The following is a 14,873-nucleotide window of genomic DNA, read 5'->3' on the forward strand; positions in this document are numbered from 1 at the left end:
TTTTATGATGCCTGTATCAGCAGGAAGATACAGATATTGTTATCTTTTCTAAAAAAAGAAGCAGTAACTGAGTGAGGAACCATAAGGCCTAAGAAGTTACTCAGTCTCCCTCTCCCGAAATGCTGCTTCATAAATGTATAGTCAGTCATGTCAGTTTTTAAAAAATTATCTAAAATGAATTTAACCCCCTTTAGATAGTTTCAAGGCAGTAAGATTAAACCCCTTAAGGTAACACATTAGTGTGAAATTTCTATTATATGACTAAGCTTTAGATTAGCAATAGGAATTGAAAACGGCTCTGTCGGTAGAGAATAATGGTTTCAGTGGACCTTTCCCTAAATGGAGTATTTACTGTTCAGTTACTTCAAGAGCTTGTGAAATAAATCCATTTTCTTGTTGACATAAATAACATTTCGACCGTTAGAAATATCACTGCATTTTTTTTTACTTACAGTTTTCGCTTTAGCAAGTAGTTCAGGTGACGTAAAGAGAACACAAGAAAACAGCACTTTATGAAACCCTTTAAAGCAGCAGCTTCACCTATCTTACACTCTGAGTTGCTGTGTGGTCCTTGTTCAGAATTATGTTTATGATTTCACCTTCATGTTCCTTCATATGGTCCAACAAGTTCTCCTTGTTGGTGGACTCAAATCCACAAATGCAACAGCAGAAGAGCAGGACACAGTATTCTGTGCCAAGGTGAGGCAGACTGGCAGTTTTGTCTGAATTGCATGAGGTATTAGTTGTGGAAGCAGGATTCTGATTTTCATCAGAATTCACGGTTTTGTCAGCAGTTTGGTTAGAGGAGTCTGTAAAGGACAAGCCCTCCGAGTTGCTTTTCAAAGGAAATAAACCATTTTCAGCGGTCACTTTCCCAGTCAGCTGACCTGGGAACCTAAGAAAGGAAGGAAGTAGTTGACTTTTTAGTATACAAATTCTAAGAAAATGGCAATTCTACCATGCAAAGGTTCAATGCAATACAGAATGTCTAAGGATCAGTTTGCAGGGCTCAATGTATATACATGTTGCTTTTGGTATATCTCACTTGTATGCCAGCCCTTTCCCTCCCCTTCACTAAACAGCTTATAAAATTTCCCCCAACTGTAAAGAAAAAGTGGGAGGTTTGGCAAAAGAGCTTCCAGCAGGAAAAATCACAATGTCCCCCAGACTCCAACAACTTAAGTAACTATATTGCTTAAAACAACTGACTTGCTATGCAAGTTGTTAAGATAGTGCTCTATATTACAGGTATAAATAGTGACCTTAAAATGCACACACACCTGCTGCTTTGTGAAATTGCATCATTAATAGCCTTGTTCACTTGTTCATAGTTGTAGTTTTGGTCACTTGCGTGCTTCCACATATGAGACTTGAGAGAAGGGGGATGGCTACACTCATACCCACAAAGCGAACATCTGAAGGTGGGGGAAAAGATTAAGAGAAAGAAGAAGGGGTCAATATGTCTTACCCAAAATGTGGTCAAATTATAAAAGGTCAGTAAACCCTTTGATTTCTACCCCGTTTGGTTTAGTTGTTGCTGCATTTCTATGTGATATTTTAAAGACCTCTACCCCAAAAAGTATACTCAAAGATATAAAGTAAAGTCTGTTAAACATGATAGACTAATACATAGTCTCATTAGGCAATAACAACAGAATTAATGGGTATTAAAATAAACGCCAAAGTAACGAAAAGCGAGAGGGAGAAATTGCACGTTGAAGAAATTTGTAGTATATCATGTATTCTCAGAATTTAACATATGGTTAGATGCACTGGGGCATACCTAAATGAATACAGTATTTGCCCTGGGTCTAGCTAAACAGATTTCTCTGTGGGACTAAGGAAGGGGCCACAGCTCAGTGATGCAGCACATGCTGTGCATGAAAAAGGCCTTGCATTCAGTCACTCACATCTCCAAATAAAAAGGTTCAGGTAGAAGGCGCAAAGAAAGGCCTCTGCTGGCGAGTCATTGCCAGTCAAGAGAGTAGACAATACCAGGATAGATGGGACAAATAATCTGACCTGGAATGATAGGTCATAACCAACTTCTGCAAAAAATTAATCAAATTCAACTTCCATCTTTTCTTCTCCAAGCCCTATTTAATTTGGAACAAATTGGAACCACACCCAGAACATTTCACATACCAGGACTTTGTGCGCCAAGCATGTACGTAACACATTTTCCTCACTACTAAGTAACTACAGTCAAATATTCTGAGGGAGAGACCTATGCTTTCCAGAGCTCTGGTACTTCTGGGTTGTTGTGGTGGTGGTTTTTTTTTTTTTTTTTTTTTTTGCAGGTTTCTCACTACCTGGAGCCTCCAGAGTACCAGGCTCTAACAGCAGCAAGATACAAAGGCAGAGATGATCCCTTAACCAAGCAATTTGTGAGAGATCTCTAGCAAAAGTTCAGTGATCTCAACTCCAAACTATCCGTATTAACAAGGCCACAGCTGCCACCGGCTTGCCAAGCAGTCAGTTACCTACTTGAACTGCTCCATTAGCTGCACTGCCTGGTGCTCCTGTGGATGGCGCCTCATATGGCACTTCAAGCTATTCATATTTGTTGTGGCAAAGTTGCACATTCGACACCTGAAGGAAAACAAAGAAGCAATTGGTTCCCAGCAACCTCAGCCTCTTGACAAGACCATCTCTGAGGTGGGAGTTGCGGAAGGGCGGACAAGGAGGGAGTTTTGGCTAATGACAGTGGTACCTCATGTTACGGATGGGATCCGTTCTGGAGGCCCGTCCATAATGTGAAGTGCCCGCAATTTGAAGCGCCGCTTCTGCGCATGCGCACTGTGCGATTTGGCGCTTCTGCACTATCGCGAAGCACGATTTAGCGCTTCTGCGCACGCGGCGAAACCCAGAAGTAACCCATTCTGGTACTTCCAGGTTGCCGCGGGATGCAAGATGAAAACACGCAACCTGAAGCGGACACAACGTGAGGTATGACTGTATAATTCATTCTAGAATCCATTGGTGCGGTAGCCAAGTAAATGGCGGCTGCCTGTTATTCAGATGAAAATGTCATTGGTTAAGGGCCTCTGGAGGTGTTAGCTGTCTGCTTTAAACATGCGGTTCAAACAATATGGCTCTATCCATCTAAAAGTTCAAAATGGCAAACTTTCAGATGCATCATGCAAATGGTAAGAGTTTCCTGGAAAACTCTGCTGAATTAAATTAAAAACTCGAGAAATCTGCTTATTGTTTGTTCTGAATATTTTCTACCTTAACTTTCAGACCTTTCTAGGCTGCTTAAAAGAAACAGGTGGAAAAAGCCACATTCTTCTAGCATAACCCGGCAGCTGTTAGCCCTCCAGTTGATGGGATGTGGCCCAAGCATGCTCCAATTCTGCTGCTGCTTGCTTTAGGAACCTCCTTACCAGGTATTTCAATATGCATTACTTGCAGGTCCTTATTGTAATGATGTCAGTGGATTCTAAAGTGACTGTCAGAGTAAATTGGTAGCAAGTGACACACTCCTTCAAAATTAGGCAATTTCAAATCGCCCACTGTGTTCTAACTTTAGAATTGACAGCTGCAAGAAAACACATCAAAAAAAATTCCAGCTGTAACAGAAAACCCCAGAGATATGCTCACCTGTATGGCTTATCGGAGTTGTGAATCCGCCTATGATTCCGCACACCAACATACATTGTGCTTGTGTAATCACAAATGTCGCATCTGTAAAGTTTCTGGACTGAAATCCTATCCCCTAAACGACATACAAGACTGTTTTTAGAAATTATTTTCCTTAACTGGAAGAGAGATCTTGTTGCAGCACAATCTGATCCTGCTTAGGTTCTAACCTCCCAATACTAACAGCTGAGTAGAGTATGGTTCACACATTTGATTGGCTTGCAGCTTTGGTTCTGGAAGGTATTTAATTCAGGATTCTTTTAAAATAATCAGGTCTGGGCCAACCACACAAGTGACCCAAGCAGATACTTAGGGTGGTCTTATTATTAAGGGCGCCCAAGAAAACCTACAATATGCGAGGTCCTTCTCAATAACCTAGTTGTTGCATCCCAGCATCCTCATTACAGGTGGTCCTGGGAATTGCTCTTGGATCATACAGTGCTGTGTCTTAGGATGGTAAGTTGCCTTGGACCAGCCTGGTAAATAAATAAGCCATTTCTTATCTAAACTGAATAACATTGAAGGAAATAAGTTTGTAGGCAAATAAAAATATATTGCCTAATGATCACTAAAACCACCATATTTTATATGCAATTATGTCACAAAGATTTGCTGTTTTACATAACACAACTCTGCCTTTCACTACATGCTTTAGAGTCAGGACCATGGGTTTGGGAACTGCTTCTATCTTCGGAAGGGAGGGCAGGTAGTGAAGGAAGGGTGCAACAAACTGACTGGTTTCAATCCAACACTAAAAGCAGGTGTTCCTGTAATGCATGTTATTACAATCACCCTACATTATTAGACATTTAGAATTCAATCATATGCAGAAAGATCCCTTTAACGTTCTAGCACAGCCGCGATGAACAGGGGCGCTGATGATTTCATAAACATGAAACAAATGTTCCCGCTCAGATTAACGCATACATAAACAGATGCTGTGCCATAAACTTCTTGGGTTTGGGCTGTTTTATAGAGACGACATCTGTTTGACAAGAGGGCTTCCTTCCTGCAATCGTGTCATAATTTGACTGCAAAGACTTTCCAAACTACTTTAGAAAGCTTAAATTCTCATTTAATGAATGCTATTAAAAGGGGGAACATGCTCAGTCAAGTCATACTTCCAAATCCCAGGTTTTAAAATAAAAACCTGCATTAAGTGTTGAGGCAGGGCCTAGGTGTTTGCTGTTTATTTTGGAGGGGTGCATCATCAAGAAAAATTGGCATCCTTTCCCTCTGATTCAGAGGCAATTCAGGTAAAAGGCACGCTTCTCTAAAAAGGTGTGGACAATAGCAAAGGGAGGAACAAGCTTCTTTTCATACTGTTTGCCAATTTGAAGGCCTTACAAAAGCCTTGCCCAATCTTGTGCCCTCCAGATATTTCAGACTACAATGCCCATTAGCTCCAGCCAGCATGCCCAATGACAAGGAATGATGGGAGTTGTAGTCCAAAACATCCAGAGGGCTGGAGACATCAGAAGGCTGTGCTTTACCATCAAGTGATAAAAAGCCCTATGTGGCAACCGCTGAAAAGCTTTTTCCTCTGGTGATTCTCCATGAAGCAGGTGCTACCTTTAACAGCCCCTAACCATATGTGTTGCACATATCATTATCTGCATACCAATGCTGCATATTCCTGGCAGTGGCAGTGCTGCTGCTCAGGTACTATGGGCGACTGGGAAATGAAAGTAGCGCTGGCTTTTAACAGTTAAAAGTCACTGCCACAGCCGAGGGATTTTCAAGAACCTCCCAGCATGTTGAGCTCAACATTTTAAACCGGCCCAATGCTATCACTAAGCAAGTGAAAAAGACAGACAGTACCGACTCTTTCATCCACTTTGCTACAAGTTATTAGGCTGTCAGACGGCGGCATAGAGTATAGGTCTGGAAGGCTGTGTTGCTCTCTCTCGTGGCTTCGAAGCTGACTCTGCAAAGCAAACAGGAGTACCGTCTTTTAACAGGGTGCAAATACGGAGTGGCTGAACCTCCATATTGAACTCTAGTTATTTTCCTGTCAGACGTCATCTGTGATTACTTATCTGTCAGGCAGCCAAACAAAATGACAATACAAATCAAGAAGATTTTTAAAGAGGAGCTCAAGACACATGATCACTAACCAACTTCATGAGGGTGAGGATGTTTCCAAACACAGTTTCCAACTCAAGCAGGGATAATGGGAAAGCAGACTTTTCAGTTGCCCAAATCTGAGCGAGCTCCGTAGGTTTAGAAGAGTAGAATTACCATTACCTGGTCTAATAAATAGGTAACAAGGTTCCGCCCACCCACCACTCCACCAAGAGCTGCAGGAATGCCCTGGTTTGTACCCCAACATGGTAGAATAGTCATGCACTTTAACTTTTCATTATTAGGCTTTATCTTGATGATATAACTTGGGCTTTTTTGGAATTTTTCTATTTATATATTGTATAACACTTAAGCTGCTTTAAGAAAAATGGCATATAACAATCAGAATTGTTATGTTCCTCTTCAGACATAAGAAATGTTAAGATACTCAAGTGTTAAAGGGTATGTCCCTTGGTTTAAAGGGGGGGGGGTTTAATGCTATGCGTCAGAGTTCTACCTGCCTTATCACTACAGGCTTAACTCTAGATCTGAAGAGGCTGAAATAAAGTTATGACCCTGATGCTTCCTTGACCCACTTCTGAACTGACTTACAGGTTTTGACAAACAATCCAGTCGTTGATTCCAAGGCCATTACTCAGGCACTGAGCAGCACCAGACACTCCAGTGCTAGCAATCTCAATGGGACCTTTCTGGCAACCAACCATCATCGACTGTTTGCAATTGACTGCCCCAGTTAAGCCTGTCATGACAAGCTGCAACTTCTCTGGCTCACATAGTTCAGAGAAATAAAGGATCAGTAAAAAAAAAAAAAAAAGGCAAACACAAAAGTATAAACACTTCACCTTATAATGAAAGGATTCTTCGCACTGTTTGCACTGGTACATTCGGGTTTTGCAGTGGTTGATCATATGGTTTTCCAAATCCTTACTGTTTTCTGCTATGTGCTCGCAGATGGGACATTGATAGGGCTGCCTCTGGCGATGCACCCGCAAGTGTTGCTTGATGTACCCCTTGTTGCCACTACTGTAGTGGCACAGGCGGCATCGGAAGGGGCGATCCACATTGGGGATGTATTCCACCAGGTTGCTGCCCAGCACGTTGGCATCGGCTGTAGGTTGGCACTGCACGTTGTCTTGCAACTCCTTCAGAATGTCGTCGTCAGAAGCGTTCTGGTCCGTCCTCTCCTTCAGCTTTTCAATGACGGTGAGCAGGGACATGCTGATGCCCATTTTAATGGGACCTTCAGCCAGCTCTGGCTTATCCTTCTGTATTTCCATGAAAGCACAGTCCGTTTGGTTCAGGCCTGCCAATTCCTCTGTTTTAAGGGAGGTCACCAGCTTAGAATGGGCAACGTAGCTGTTGTCAGCTGGCCTCTGCCCAGCCTCTGAACCTATAGAATTCACCTCGGCGAAAGCTCTGAGGCTTGACCGGGTTAGCTCTGCAGCTCTGATGGGCATCGTGACGAGCGCTTCGGCAGCAAGGGAGTGCAGCCTCAAGGACTCTGAATTTGTTCTCCTTCTGGTGGGAGGTGCGTTTTCATCCACTGCTTTGGCTCTACCAGGGTTTAAATCGCCATCTTTCTTCTCTGCGCTGCTCCATCCAATTATGACTTCTTCGAGTTCCACAGAGCTTTTGTCCATATGATAAACGTCCCCATCGCGTGCCACACGAGCCTGCTCAGAGATTATTTTCTTCTCAGCTTCAATGTCGGTGTCCATAGAATAAGGCTTCTGCAAGACAGGCTCTTCGGCGCTTGGCAAACGTTCAACTATGACGTTAACGTGGCCTTTTTTATTTGGGCTGCAGCTAATGATTTTTTGGGCGGAGGAAAGCAAGCTGTCAGTCATCAAGTTGTCTTGCTCCAGATCTGCATCTGTCAGAGTCTCGTCTGCTACCTTGCCTGTGGGCGAGAGAGCAGCCGACTGACTTAGGAGTGCTTCCTCTTTCGCAGGCTCTTCTGCCAAGGAGGTTTTGTACACCATTTGCTCAGAGCTACAAATGTGGAGTTGAACAGCCTGGTCACCAGAGAGACCCAGTTCGTTATTTTCTAGCGCGAGGACAACGGCATCCACGTTGCGAGGAACACCCGATATAGCAGGGTCCAGCAACGTAGCTTGTTCATTTTCTTCCTCAAATATGGGGTATGAGCAATCGACTTCGCCTGCATGCTTCCAGGCATGCGTTTTCAACATTCTTTGCTGACCACAAGTGTAGCTGCAAATTAAGCATCGGTACATGCCGTACTGCTCGTAAGTATACCATTTTTGCCTCCCCTTCTCCGTTGGACGGTGTGACTGAACCTGTGCTGTCTGATCAGCACCGGCATTGACAAAACCTTCCACTGGACCATGCAAAGTGGTACTAGGAAAACTTGCACATTGCTGCTGCTCCTTTGAAAGAGTGTGTGCTTTGCTGCTGTTCTCTGGGTGATGCCTCACATGAGCTTCAAACTCTTCTAGGCTTCTCATGGCAAAATTGCACACCGAGCACATAAGTATTACTTCGTTCTGCTGGCCATGCTGTTTCACATGTTCTTTTAACAGAGGGAGAGTGGGAGACAGAGATTTACAGAGACTGCATTGGTAACAAACCACCTTTCTTTTATTCTGCGGAGGACAGTCTGTCACGTAATAATCTTCTATATTTATCGTGCCCAGGGCAGGCAGTTCAATGGTTTTATCTGGGATCTCTGGGAGGTTTTGTGAGTCAAGTGACAGCAGGGACACATCAGGATGCAAGCGCTTTTTCCCTACTAAAAGGCATTTTTGTGACTTCTCATTCTCAACGATCTTGCTTAGCTTTTGGATGACCTGGATTAGTGGGTCAGGGTTACACTTTCTCTGGTCTTCACCACTTTCTGAAGTTGGGCTTACAACTGCTTCGGAGATCAGTACAGCTTCCGGTTCCCCAATGTTTGAGACTACTGCTGTAATACTGTTGCTTTCTTCCATAGTATCTGAAACTTAAAAACGTACATTGCTGTGTTACAAAACATCAAGCTTACGGAACACAATGGCATAAATGTTGCAGTCAATCAGTTCATGCACCTTAAACGGGTGCCCAAGTCATCCAGCCCCTTTTAAAAGCTGCTTTGCATCTTAACACATAAGTGATATTCCATAGAAAGTATGGACCTCCAACTGTTCAATGTAGTTGTTCAGGAGGAAAAGGGACCTGAGCTTATCCTCCTCCTTTCCAACCTCACCATTTGTCTCAGCTGTGCTTGCACTCTATTAACAGAGGCGATTAGGGATGAAGTCATCCCTGTGCACCAATGCAGAGTTTCCTTGATCTGAACATCTGTCTGTTGATTTCTTGCAAGTGCCCTGGGAGTTCCCGCTCCATAGCTAATTGAAAACGTTCATGGCAGTAAACTGTGAAAAGAGAATGTTAATTTGAGACAGGATGAAGTTATTAAGCACTTGAACGCTAAAGAATGAGCACCCTTGAGCAGAAGATGGTCTAAAGATCAGTACAAATGACTAACATCAATCAAATCTGCAAGAATACCACATATGCCATTCCTTCATTTTAACTAGGACATTTTCAAACAGTTTTAAGGTGAAAGTATCACCAAACACCACCATGCAAGCTTGCTGTGATTTAGTAAGCAAAACTGATCAGAAACATGACTGCAAGACTGAAAAATTCTGACTATTCCAGACTGAGCTGGATAAAATTTGGTGAGTACTTAACACTTTGAAAAGTCTGTAAGCAATTCAATTGGCAGGGAATACTTTTCATTTGCAGAATGCTTTACTACATGAACTATGCCAGGGGTGGCCAACTCCCAAGAGACTGTGATCTACTCAGAGTTGAAAACTGGCAGTGATCTACCCCCTTTTTTAGGGGTTCAGGTCAAAGTTGTTGAGCTTTTTTAGGAAGGAAAGCCCTGTTTTGGGGGGTTTAGGTCTAAGTTTTTGAGCTTTTTTTAGGGGAACCAAAGTTCTTGAGCCTCTTTGGGGAGAGCCAGTGATCTACCAGTAGATCATGATCTACCTGTGGGACATGCCTGTACTATGCTATGAAACAAGCTCAAATGATTCCCCACCACCAATGGTGTGAAAACTAAAGAAATTTCTTCAGTTACGTATGCCTTGGCTTAGTCAAAATCACAATGACAACAGAATAGCAACCTGGGTATGATATGACATTAAACTGTCAGATCTTTCTTTAATATTCTGGCAGATTAAAAATGACAAACATTTGGATCTATTAAGGAAGCAAAAGCAGTAGGATTCTTTTAAAAATAAAACACCTTAGCAGAAGGAACATTTTCATAATGAAATCAACAAGTACTTCACTGATCAAATATTCTATCATGTGTTTGAGGAGTGTTCAAGCTTCAGTATCTGCATCCTAGTTTAAGGTGTTTTTTGGCACATGATGAAGCAGAGCTTTGCCAATGACAGCTCAAAAGGTAACTAACTGTAATCGTGCACATACTCACCAGACAAGAAATCCATTGAACTCACTGGGACTTACTTCAGAGTTAAGTTGCAATCCTTTACCCACTTACCTGGAACCAAGCCATATAGAACTCAGTGGGATTTAATTTGGAGTAGACCTATACAGGCTGTAGTGCCACACATCACTTTGGTCTTTAAGAATGTTGCATTTTCTTGCAGAGAATAATCAAGACAATCCATTCTTTGGCAACCCTTTGGTGAATGTTTTCACCAAACTAAAAAAGAGTTGATAAGATCAATGCTGATGATCTCATTTGAAGGAAATTCAGAAACTGCAGCTGGTGCAGAATTCGGTGGCCAGGTTGCTCACTAGAGCAAGACAGTTTGAGCATATAACAACAATCCTGGCCAAACTGCACTGGCTGCTTATTAGTTTCTGAACCCAATTCAAAGGGCTGTTTTTTTACCCATAAAGCCTTATGCGGCTCAGGATCACAATACCTCAAGGATCGCCTCTTCCCATATGAACCAACTCGGACCCTGCAATCATCATCTGAGGTCCTTCTACGTGTGCACCTTTATTGTGAGGTTTGGAGGGTAGCAACATGAGAACATGCCCTTTCAGTGGTGGCTCCCCATTTGTGGAATGTTCTCCACAGGGAAGATCACCTGGCACCATCATTACATAGCTTTAGGTGCCAAGCAAAAACATTTCTTTTTTACCAGGCATTTGGCTCTTAATTATCAATGGCCTCTCTGAGTGGGCAGGATGTTTCAATCCTGCCTTATAAGAAGAGGATTTTCTTTTAGATTTTCCTATGTTTTGTTTTATGATTGTTTCAATATATGTGTTTGATTATTTATTGTAAGTCACTTTGAGTTGCTTTGGTAACAAATCAATCAAGTTTTAATCATAATCAGAAGTGTAGCTCTATTGCTATTTTCTGTCCTCAGTGTCTTTTTAAAAAATCAGGTAAGGCAATCAAGGTGAGTGGCGGACCGGGGGTTGAAGAAGAGGGGATCTGATTAAATCCTTCTTCCTGAGTCATTCCAAATCAGACCTCTCCAGAACTGTTTTTTTTTTTTTTGCACAAGAGACAACAAAAGATACTAGGGCCTTATATCCTTTACATCTAGCAGAGGAAAACAGTGGGTGGGAGAGTAGGTGGCCGGAATTTTGGATAAATGGCTGAGAAATAATTAAAGAGCCCCCCTTCCCAACCATCTAAAGAACCCGAATCTCCCTGTGGACAACACAGGCAAGGTGAACCCAAAGTCTACCTTCACCAAAGGTAAATTCACGTTACACTATACCTGCAGCCACCAGACCAGTGTTTCCTCATTCCGTCATAACTGCAAGAACACCCTAAAAGGAAAATCCTGCAAGTAAAAGCAGCTATAGCAACAAATTAAAGAGCATTCCTGCCAAACGATTTACCAGACATTACGTTTTGAATACTTCTTTATCTAGAAGTAACCAGGCACTCTTTTTTAATGCTTAAAATGGAAAATAAAAGAAAGCTGTACTGTTTTATGACACTATGGTTGTAGGAGTCTTTCACTTTTTACAAAACAAACAAACTTTTTGTTTAACCTATAAAAGCATGCTATTGACACTGCAGTCAAAAGGGTTGAGACTGATACCGGTAAGTGTTAGCTTGTTGCAACCTCCAGTCGAGAGACGTTTTAACCAGCTTCCCTCTGCAACACTTTTGAAAGCAGAACACCAGATATAGGGTTTCTATAGCTTCTTTGAGTTACACAAAACACAACCCTGTGCATGTGACAATTGGCCTGAGACTAACAGTGAAGTAATTTTTACCATTAAGGAGCACAAGTGAAATGAAGGGTTCAGCACACTAGTTGTGTGAAGATCGGAAAACTGGTAGGAAATCAGAATCATACCCTGAGCTTGAGAGCTCATTAGGGCTGAGATTCTAAGTGGGGTGGGTGTGGGAAATAAGTAGGCTGAAGTTGAAGAATTACAGGAAAGGAAAACAAATACAATATTTATGTCAAGACACTTTGAAACAATGGTTCTGAAGAAGTGTGTGTGTGCACATTCTGAAGGGCTAGCCCTCTTTTTAGACATACAACCCAGCTTTAGCTTATTTTTTAGTTATCATTTTATAGATTAGAAATGTTTTGTTGATGATCTGTTAATCATGTAATATTGCTTATGCCATAACTATGATGCTGAGATTAATTTTTCAGTTTCTGGTTTGTTAATAGCTTTTTATAGACAGCAATTGTTTTACTGATTATTTGCCAATTCTGTAATATGACTTATGCTATATCTGTGATATTTTATTATGTTATTGTATTTAAGCTGCTTTGGGATTCATTTGAATGGACAGTGGCATAGAAATCAAATCAAATCAAATCTTTAGCCCAAAAATGCATCTGAGGAGCAATTCTTTGGTTTTTAAAGCAATACTTTTGCATATTGGTAGTACTGCAGCTGTGACCTACCTTAGGTCAGCTTGTGAGCAAGCAGTGGGCCCCAACCTATAAGACGAGGACTGATACTCTAAAGGGAGATGGGAATAGATCAATGGTATGACTAGAGGATTGGAACTGGGACTATGGAGTTCCAATATTCCCATTTGGCCACTGGGCAATCTTGAGCTATGTTCCCTCCATTGCAACCTGTTGCGAGAATATGATTAAGGACTACAAAACACTACAGAAATTATAGTCCATAGATATTGTAATAAATAGGTACAGGTACTGAAGCTTTAAAGATGAAGCAACTCAGCAGAGCTGTGTTGTCTTTCAACTCATTGGCTGAAAGGAAGTTTGAGAATAATAACTGTGTGTATGGAAAACTGCATCAAAAGGGTGGATCAGAGAGATAAAGAGAAACTCCTTTCCTGAGCTTTAGGGGTGGCTAATGGGGCAATGGGGGGGGGCTATAACACTGCTAAGAAAGGATGTGTGTAAAAATGTTAGACTGAAGAATGGGAGCCTGCCTATTTGTTTGTAAAACCATATAAGGCACACACGCATCAATGCACCAGAAATGAATCACCAAAAGAATAGCACAGGGAACTCTGTGTGTGTGTGTGTGTGTGTGTGTGCGCGCGTGTAGCAATATCCCCAGTTGGCGCCAAGAGAAGAGGAAGGCCAATATAAATGAATAAATTCAGTAGGTGCACAGACCGTTATGCATAAGGAAGGAGGGAGCCAAACCCCAACTCCGAAAGTGTCGGCGGAAAATGCCCAAAACGTCGTGCTGCCCTTAGCCCCTTTAACGCCTGCATATCCACCCCTCACACCCCTCCGCCAGTTTTGAGTGCGTGAGGTAAGGCAGCTCTACCTCACCGAGGTCGAGGGGAGATGCTCCACGCCTCTGACAGGTGCTGGGCGCTAAGCAGCACGAGTCTCCCACCCAACAAACCTGCCACCCTCTCCCCCTCCTCTCGGATGCCTGCTGAGAAAAGGCTGGGAGAAGGGAGACCCCCAACCCCTTTCCCGGTCGCTCACAGGGATGCTTTCCCCTCCTCCCCATACACGCCCCCTCGAAAAACACGCTCCCCGCCCCCCCCCACTTCGCACCCACCTTCCCAGGGGAGCCTCAATTAGCTCTGCTTTTCCTTTTTTCCTCCCTCCCGCTGCTGCCGCCTCTGCAGGGAGCACCGCTTTAAGATGGCGACGATGGGAAAGGGATCACGTGGCCCGAGGGGCCGGTCAGGTGACCAGAGAGGGAAAGTTTCACCTCCTCCGCCTGCTCTGGCCCGCCCACCTGTTGCCATGGAGACCAAGCATAACGGGCTTCTCGCGCTCAGGTGCCTCGCGCTGGGCCCAAAGACAAGCACGCTTCGCCCGCTTGTAGTTGATGCGGCTTCCACTGCCTCTCCCGGCCCCACCGCCACCCATAAAGCGCTCTCTCTCGTCTATGCAATCAGAATAAATGTGTAAACAAAAAAAAAAAAAATTCCTTCCAGCAACTTCTCTTTCCTGTCTATTTAAATGGACATAAATCTGACATCAGGTGAATCATAAGACAGAGAAACCAGTAAGAAAACACTTCAGTCTCCCAGGACATTCTATACAAGATCTCAATGTAGCTGTATTATTAGAAAAAAATAAAAAAATAAAAAAATTCAGAAATACACTGGAAAGAGAAGTTGCTGAATTGCAACTTATTACCAAACTTAAAACCATGGAGAGACCAGGTCTGAATAGAGACATTGGATTCTTATCTCATTATACATGATATAGTGAGATAAGAATCCAATTTTAGCCATCTCACCCCTTGCTTTTTCCTGTAAGAACAATTGCAGTCATTAACAGTCGTCAACAGGTTTCCCACACCTATCAGCCAATCACCCATTCCCACCACCCTTCTGAGTAATACCCCTCCCCACCCTCTCACTATATATAGAATAGAATAGAATAATAATTTATTGGCCAAGTACATTTTTCAATATACTTGGAATTTGCTTTGGCTACATTACAATGTAAAATACATTATATATATATATATATAGAGAGAGAGAGAGAGAGAGAGTCTGGGGACTTGTGTTTCAGTGTATCTGAAGATGTGTGCATGCACACGAAAGCTCATACCAATAACAAACTTAGTTGATCTCTAAGGTGCTACTGGAATGAATTTTTTTACTTTGTTTCGACTATGGCAGACCAAGATCAACCTGTAACTAGAATAAAAGTGTTTGTGTGCATATGGTGTCTATTCAAACAATAAATATATAATAAAGCACCTATGCACACAGA

At 42.5% G+C, this 14,873-nt stretch overlaps 1 protein-coding gene across 6 annotated transcripts; it reads right to left on the reverse strand.

Moving 5' to 3' along the window:
- ZNF507 (zinc finger protein 507) lies at positions 1–13,825 on the reverse strand. 6 transcript variants are annotated; one of them, XM_033156671.1, is made up of 9 exons: positions 13,699–13,821; positions 11,451–11,502; positions 8,933–9,101; positions 6,570–8,689; positions 5,464–5,569; positions 3,604–3,718; positions 2,488–2,592; positions 1,281–1,415; positions 1–895 (listed from the first exon to the last, which is right to left on the reverse strand). In XM_033156671.1, exons 4-9 carry the CDS (start codon positions 8,676–8,678, stop codon positions 541–543), a joined length of 2,925 nt encoding a protein of 974 aa, XP_033012562.1. In that variant the 5' UTR covers positions 8,679–8,689; positions 8,933–9,101; positions 11,451–11,502; positions 13,699–13,821; the 3' UTR covers positions 1–540. The 6 variants fall into 6 exon arrangements, 5 of the variants coding, with proteins under 5 accessions (XP_033012562.1, XP_033012561.1, XP_033012565.1 ...); XM_033156670.1 differs by lacking the exon at positions 11,451–11,502 and having other exon boundaries at positions 13,699–13,822; XM_033156674.1 differs by lacking the exons at positions 2,488–2,592; positions 11,451–11,502 and having other exon boundaries at positions 13,699–13,822.
- Between the last annotated feature and the right edge of the window lie 1,048 nt (positions 13,826–14,873).

Source organism: Lacerta agilis, chromosome 8 (assembly GCF_009819535.1).
Source record: "Lacerta agilis isolate rLacAgi1 chromosome 8, rLacAgi1.pri, whole genome shotgun sequence".
NCBI lineage: Eukaryota > Metazoa > Chordata > Lepidosauria > Squamata > Lacertidae > Lacerta > Lacerta agilis.

Excerpts from the sequence above, each read along its gene's own strand:
- ZNF507 (XM_033156670.1), bottom strand. The coding sequence starts at position 8,678 with ATGGAAGAAAGCAACAGTATTACAGCAGTAGTCTCAAACATTGGGGAA. Across the intron at positions 2,593-3,603 it reads AACTCCGATAAGCCATACAG|GTGTCGAATGTGCAACTTTG; the intron begins GTGAGCATATCT and ends GTTTTCCTTCAG. Across the intron at positions 896-1,280 it reads GCAATTTCACAAAGCAGCAG|GTTCCCAGGTCAGCTGACTG; the intron begins GTGTGTGTGCAT and ends TTCCTTTCTTAG.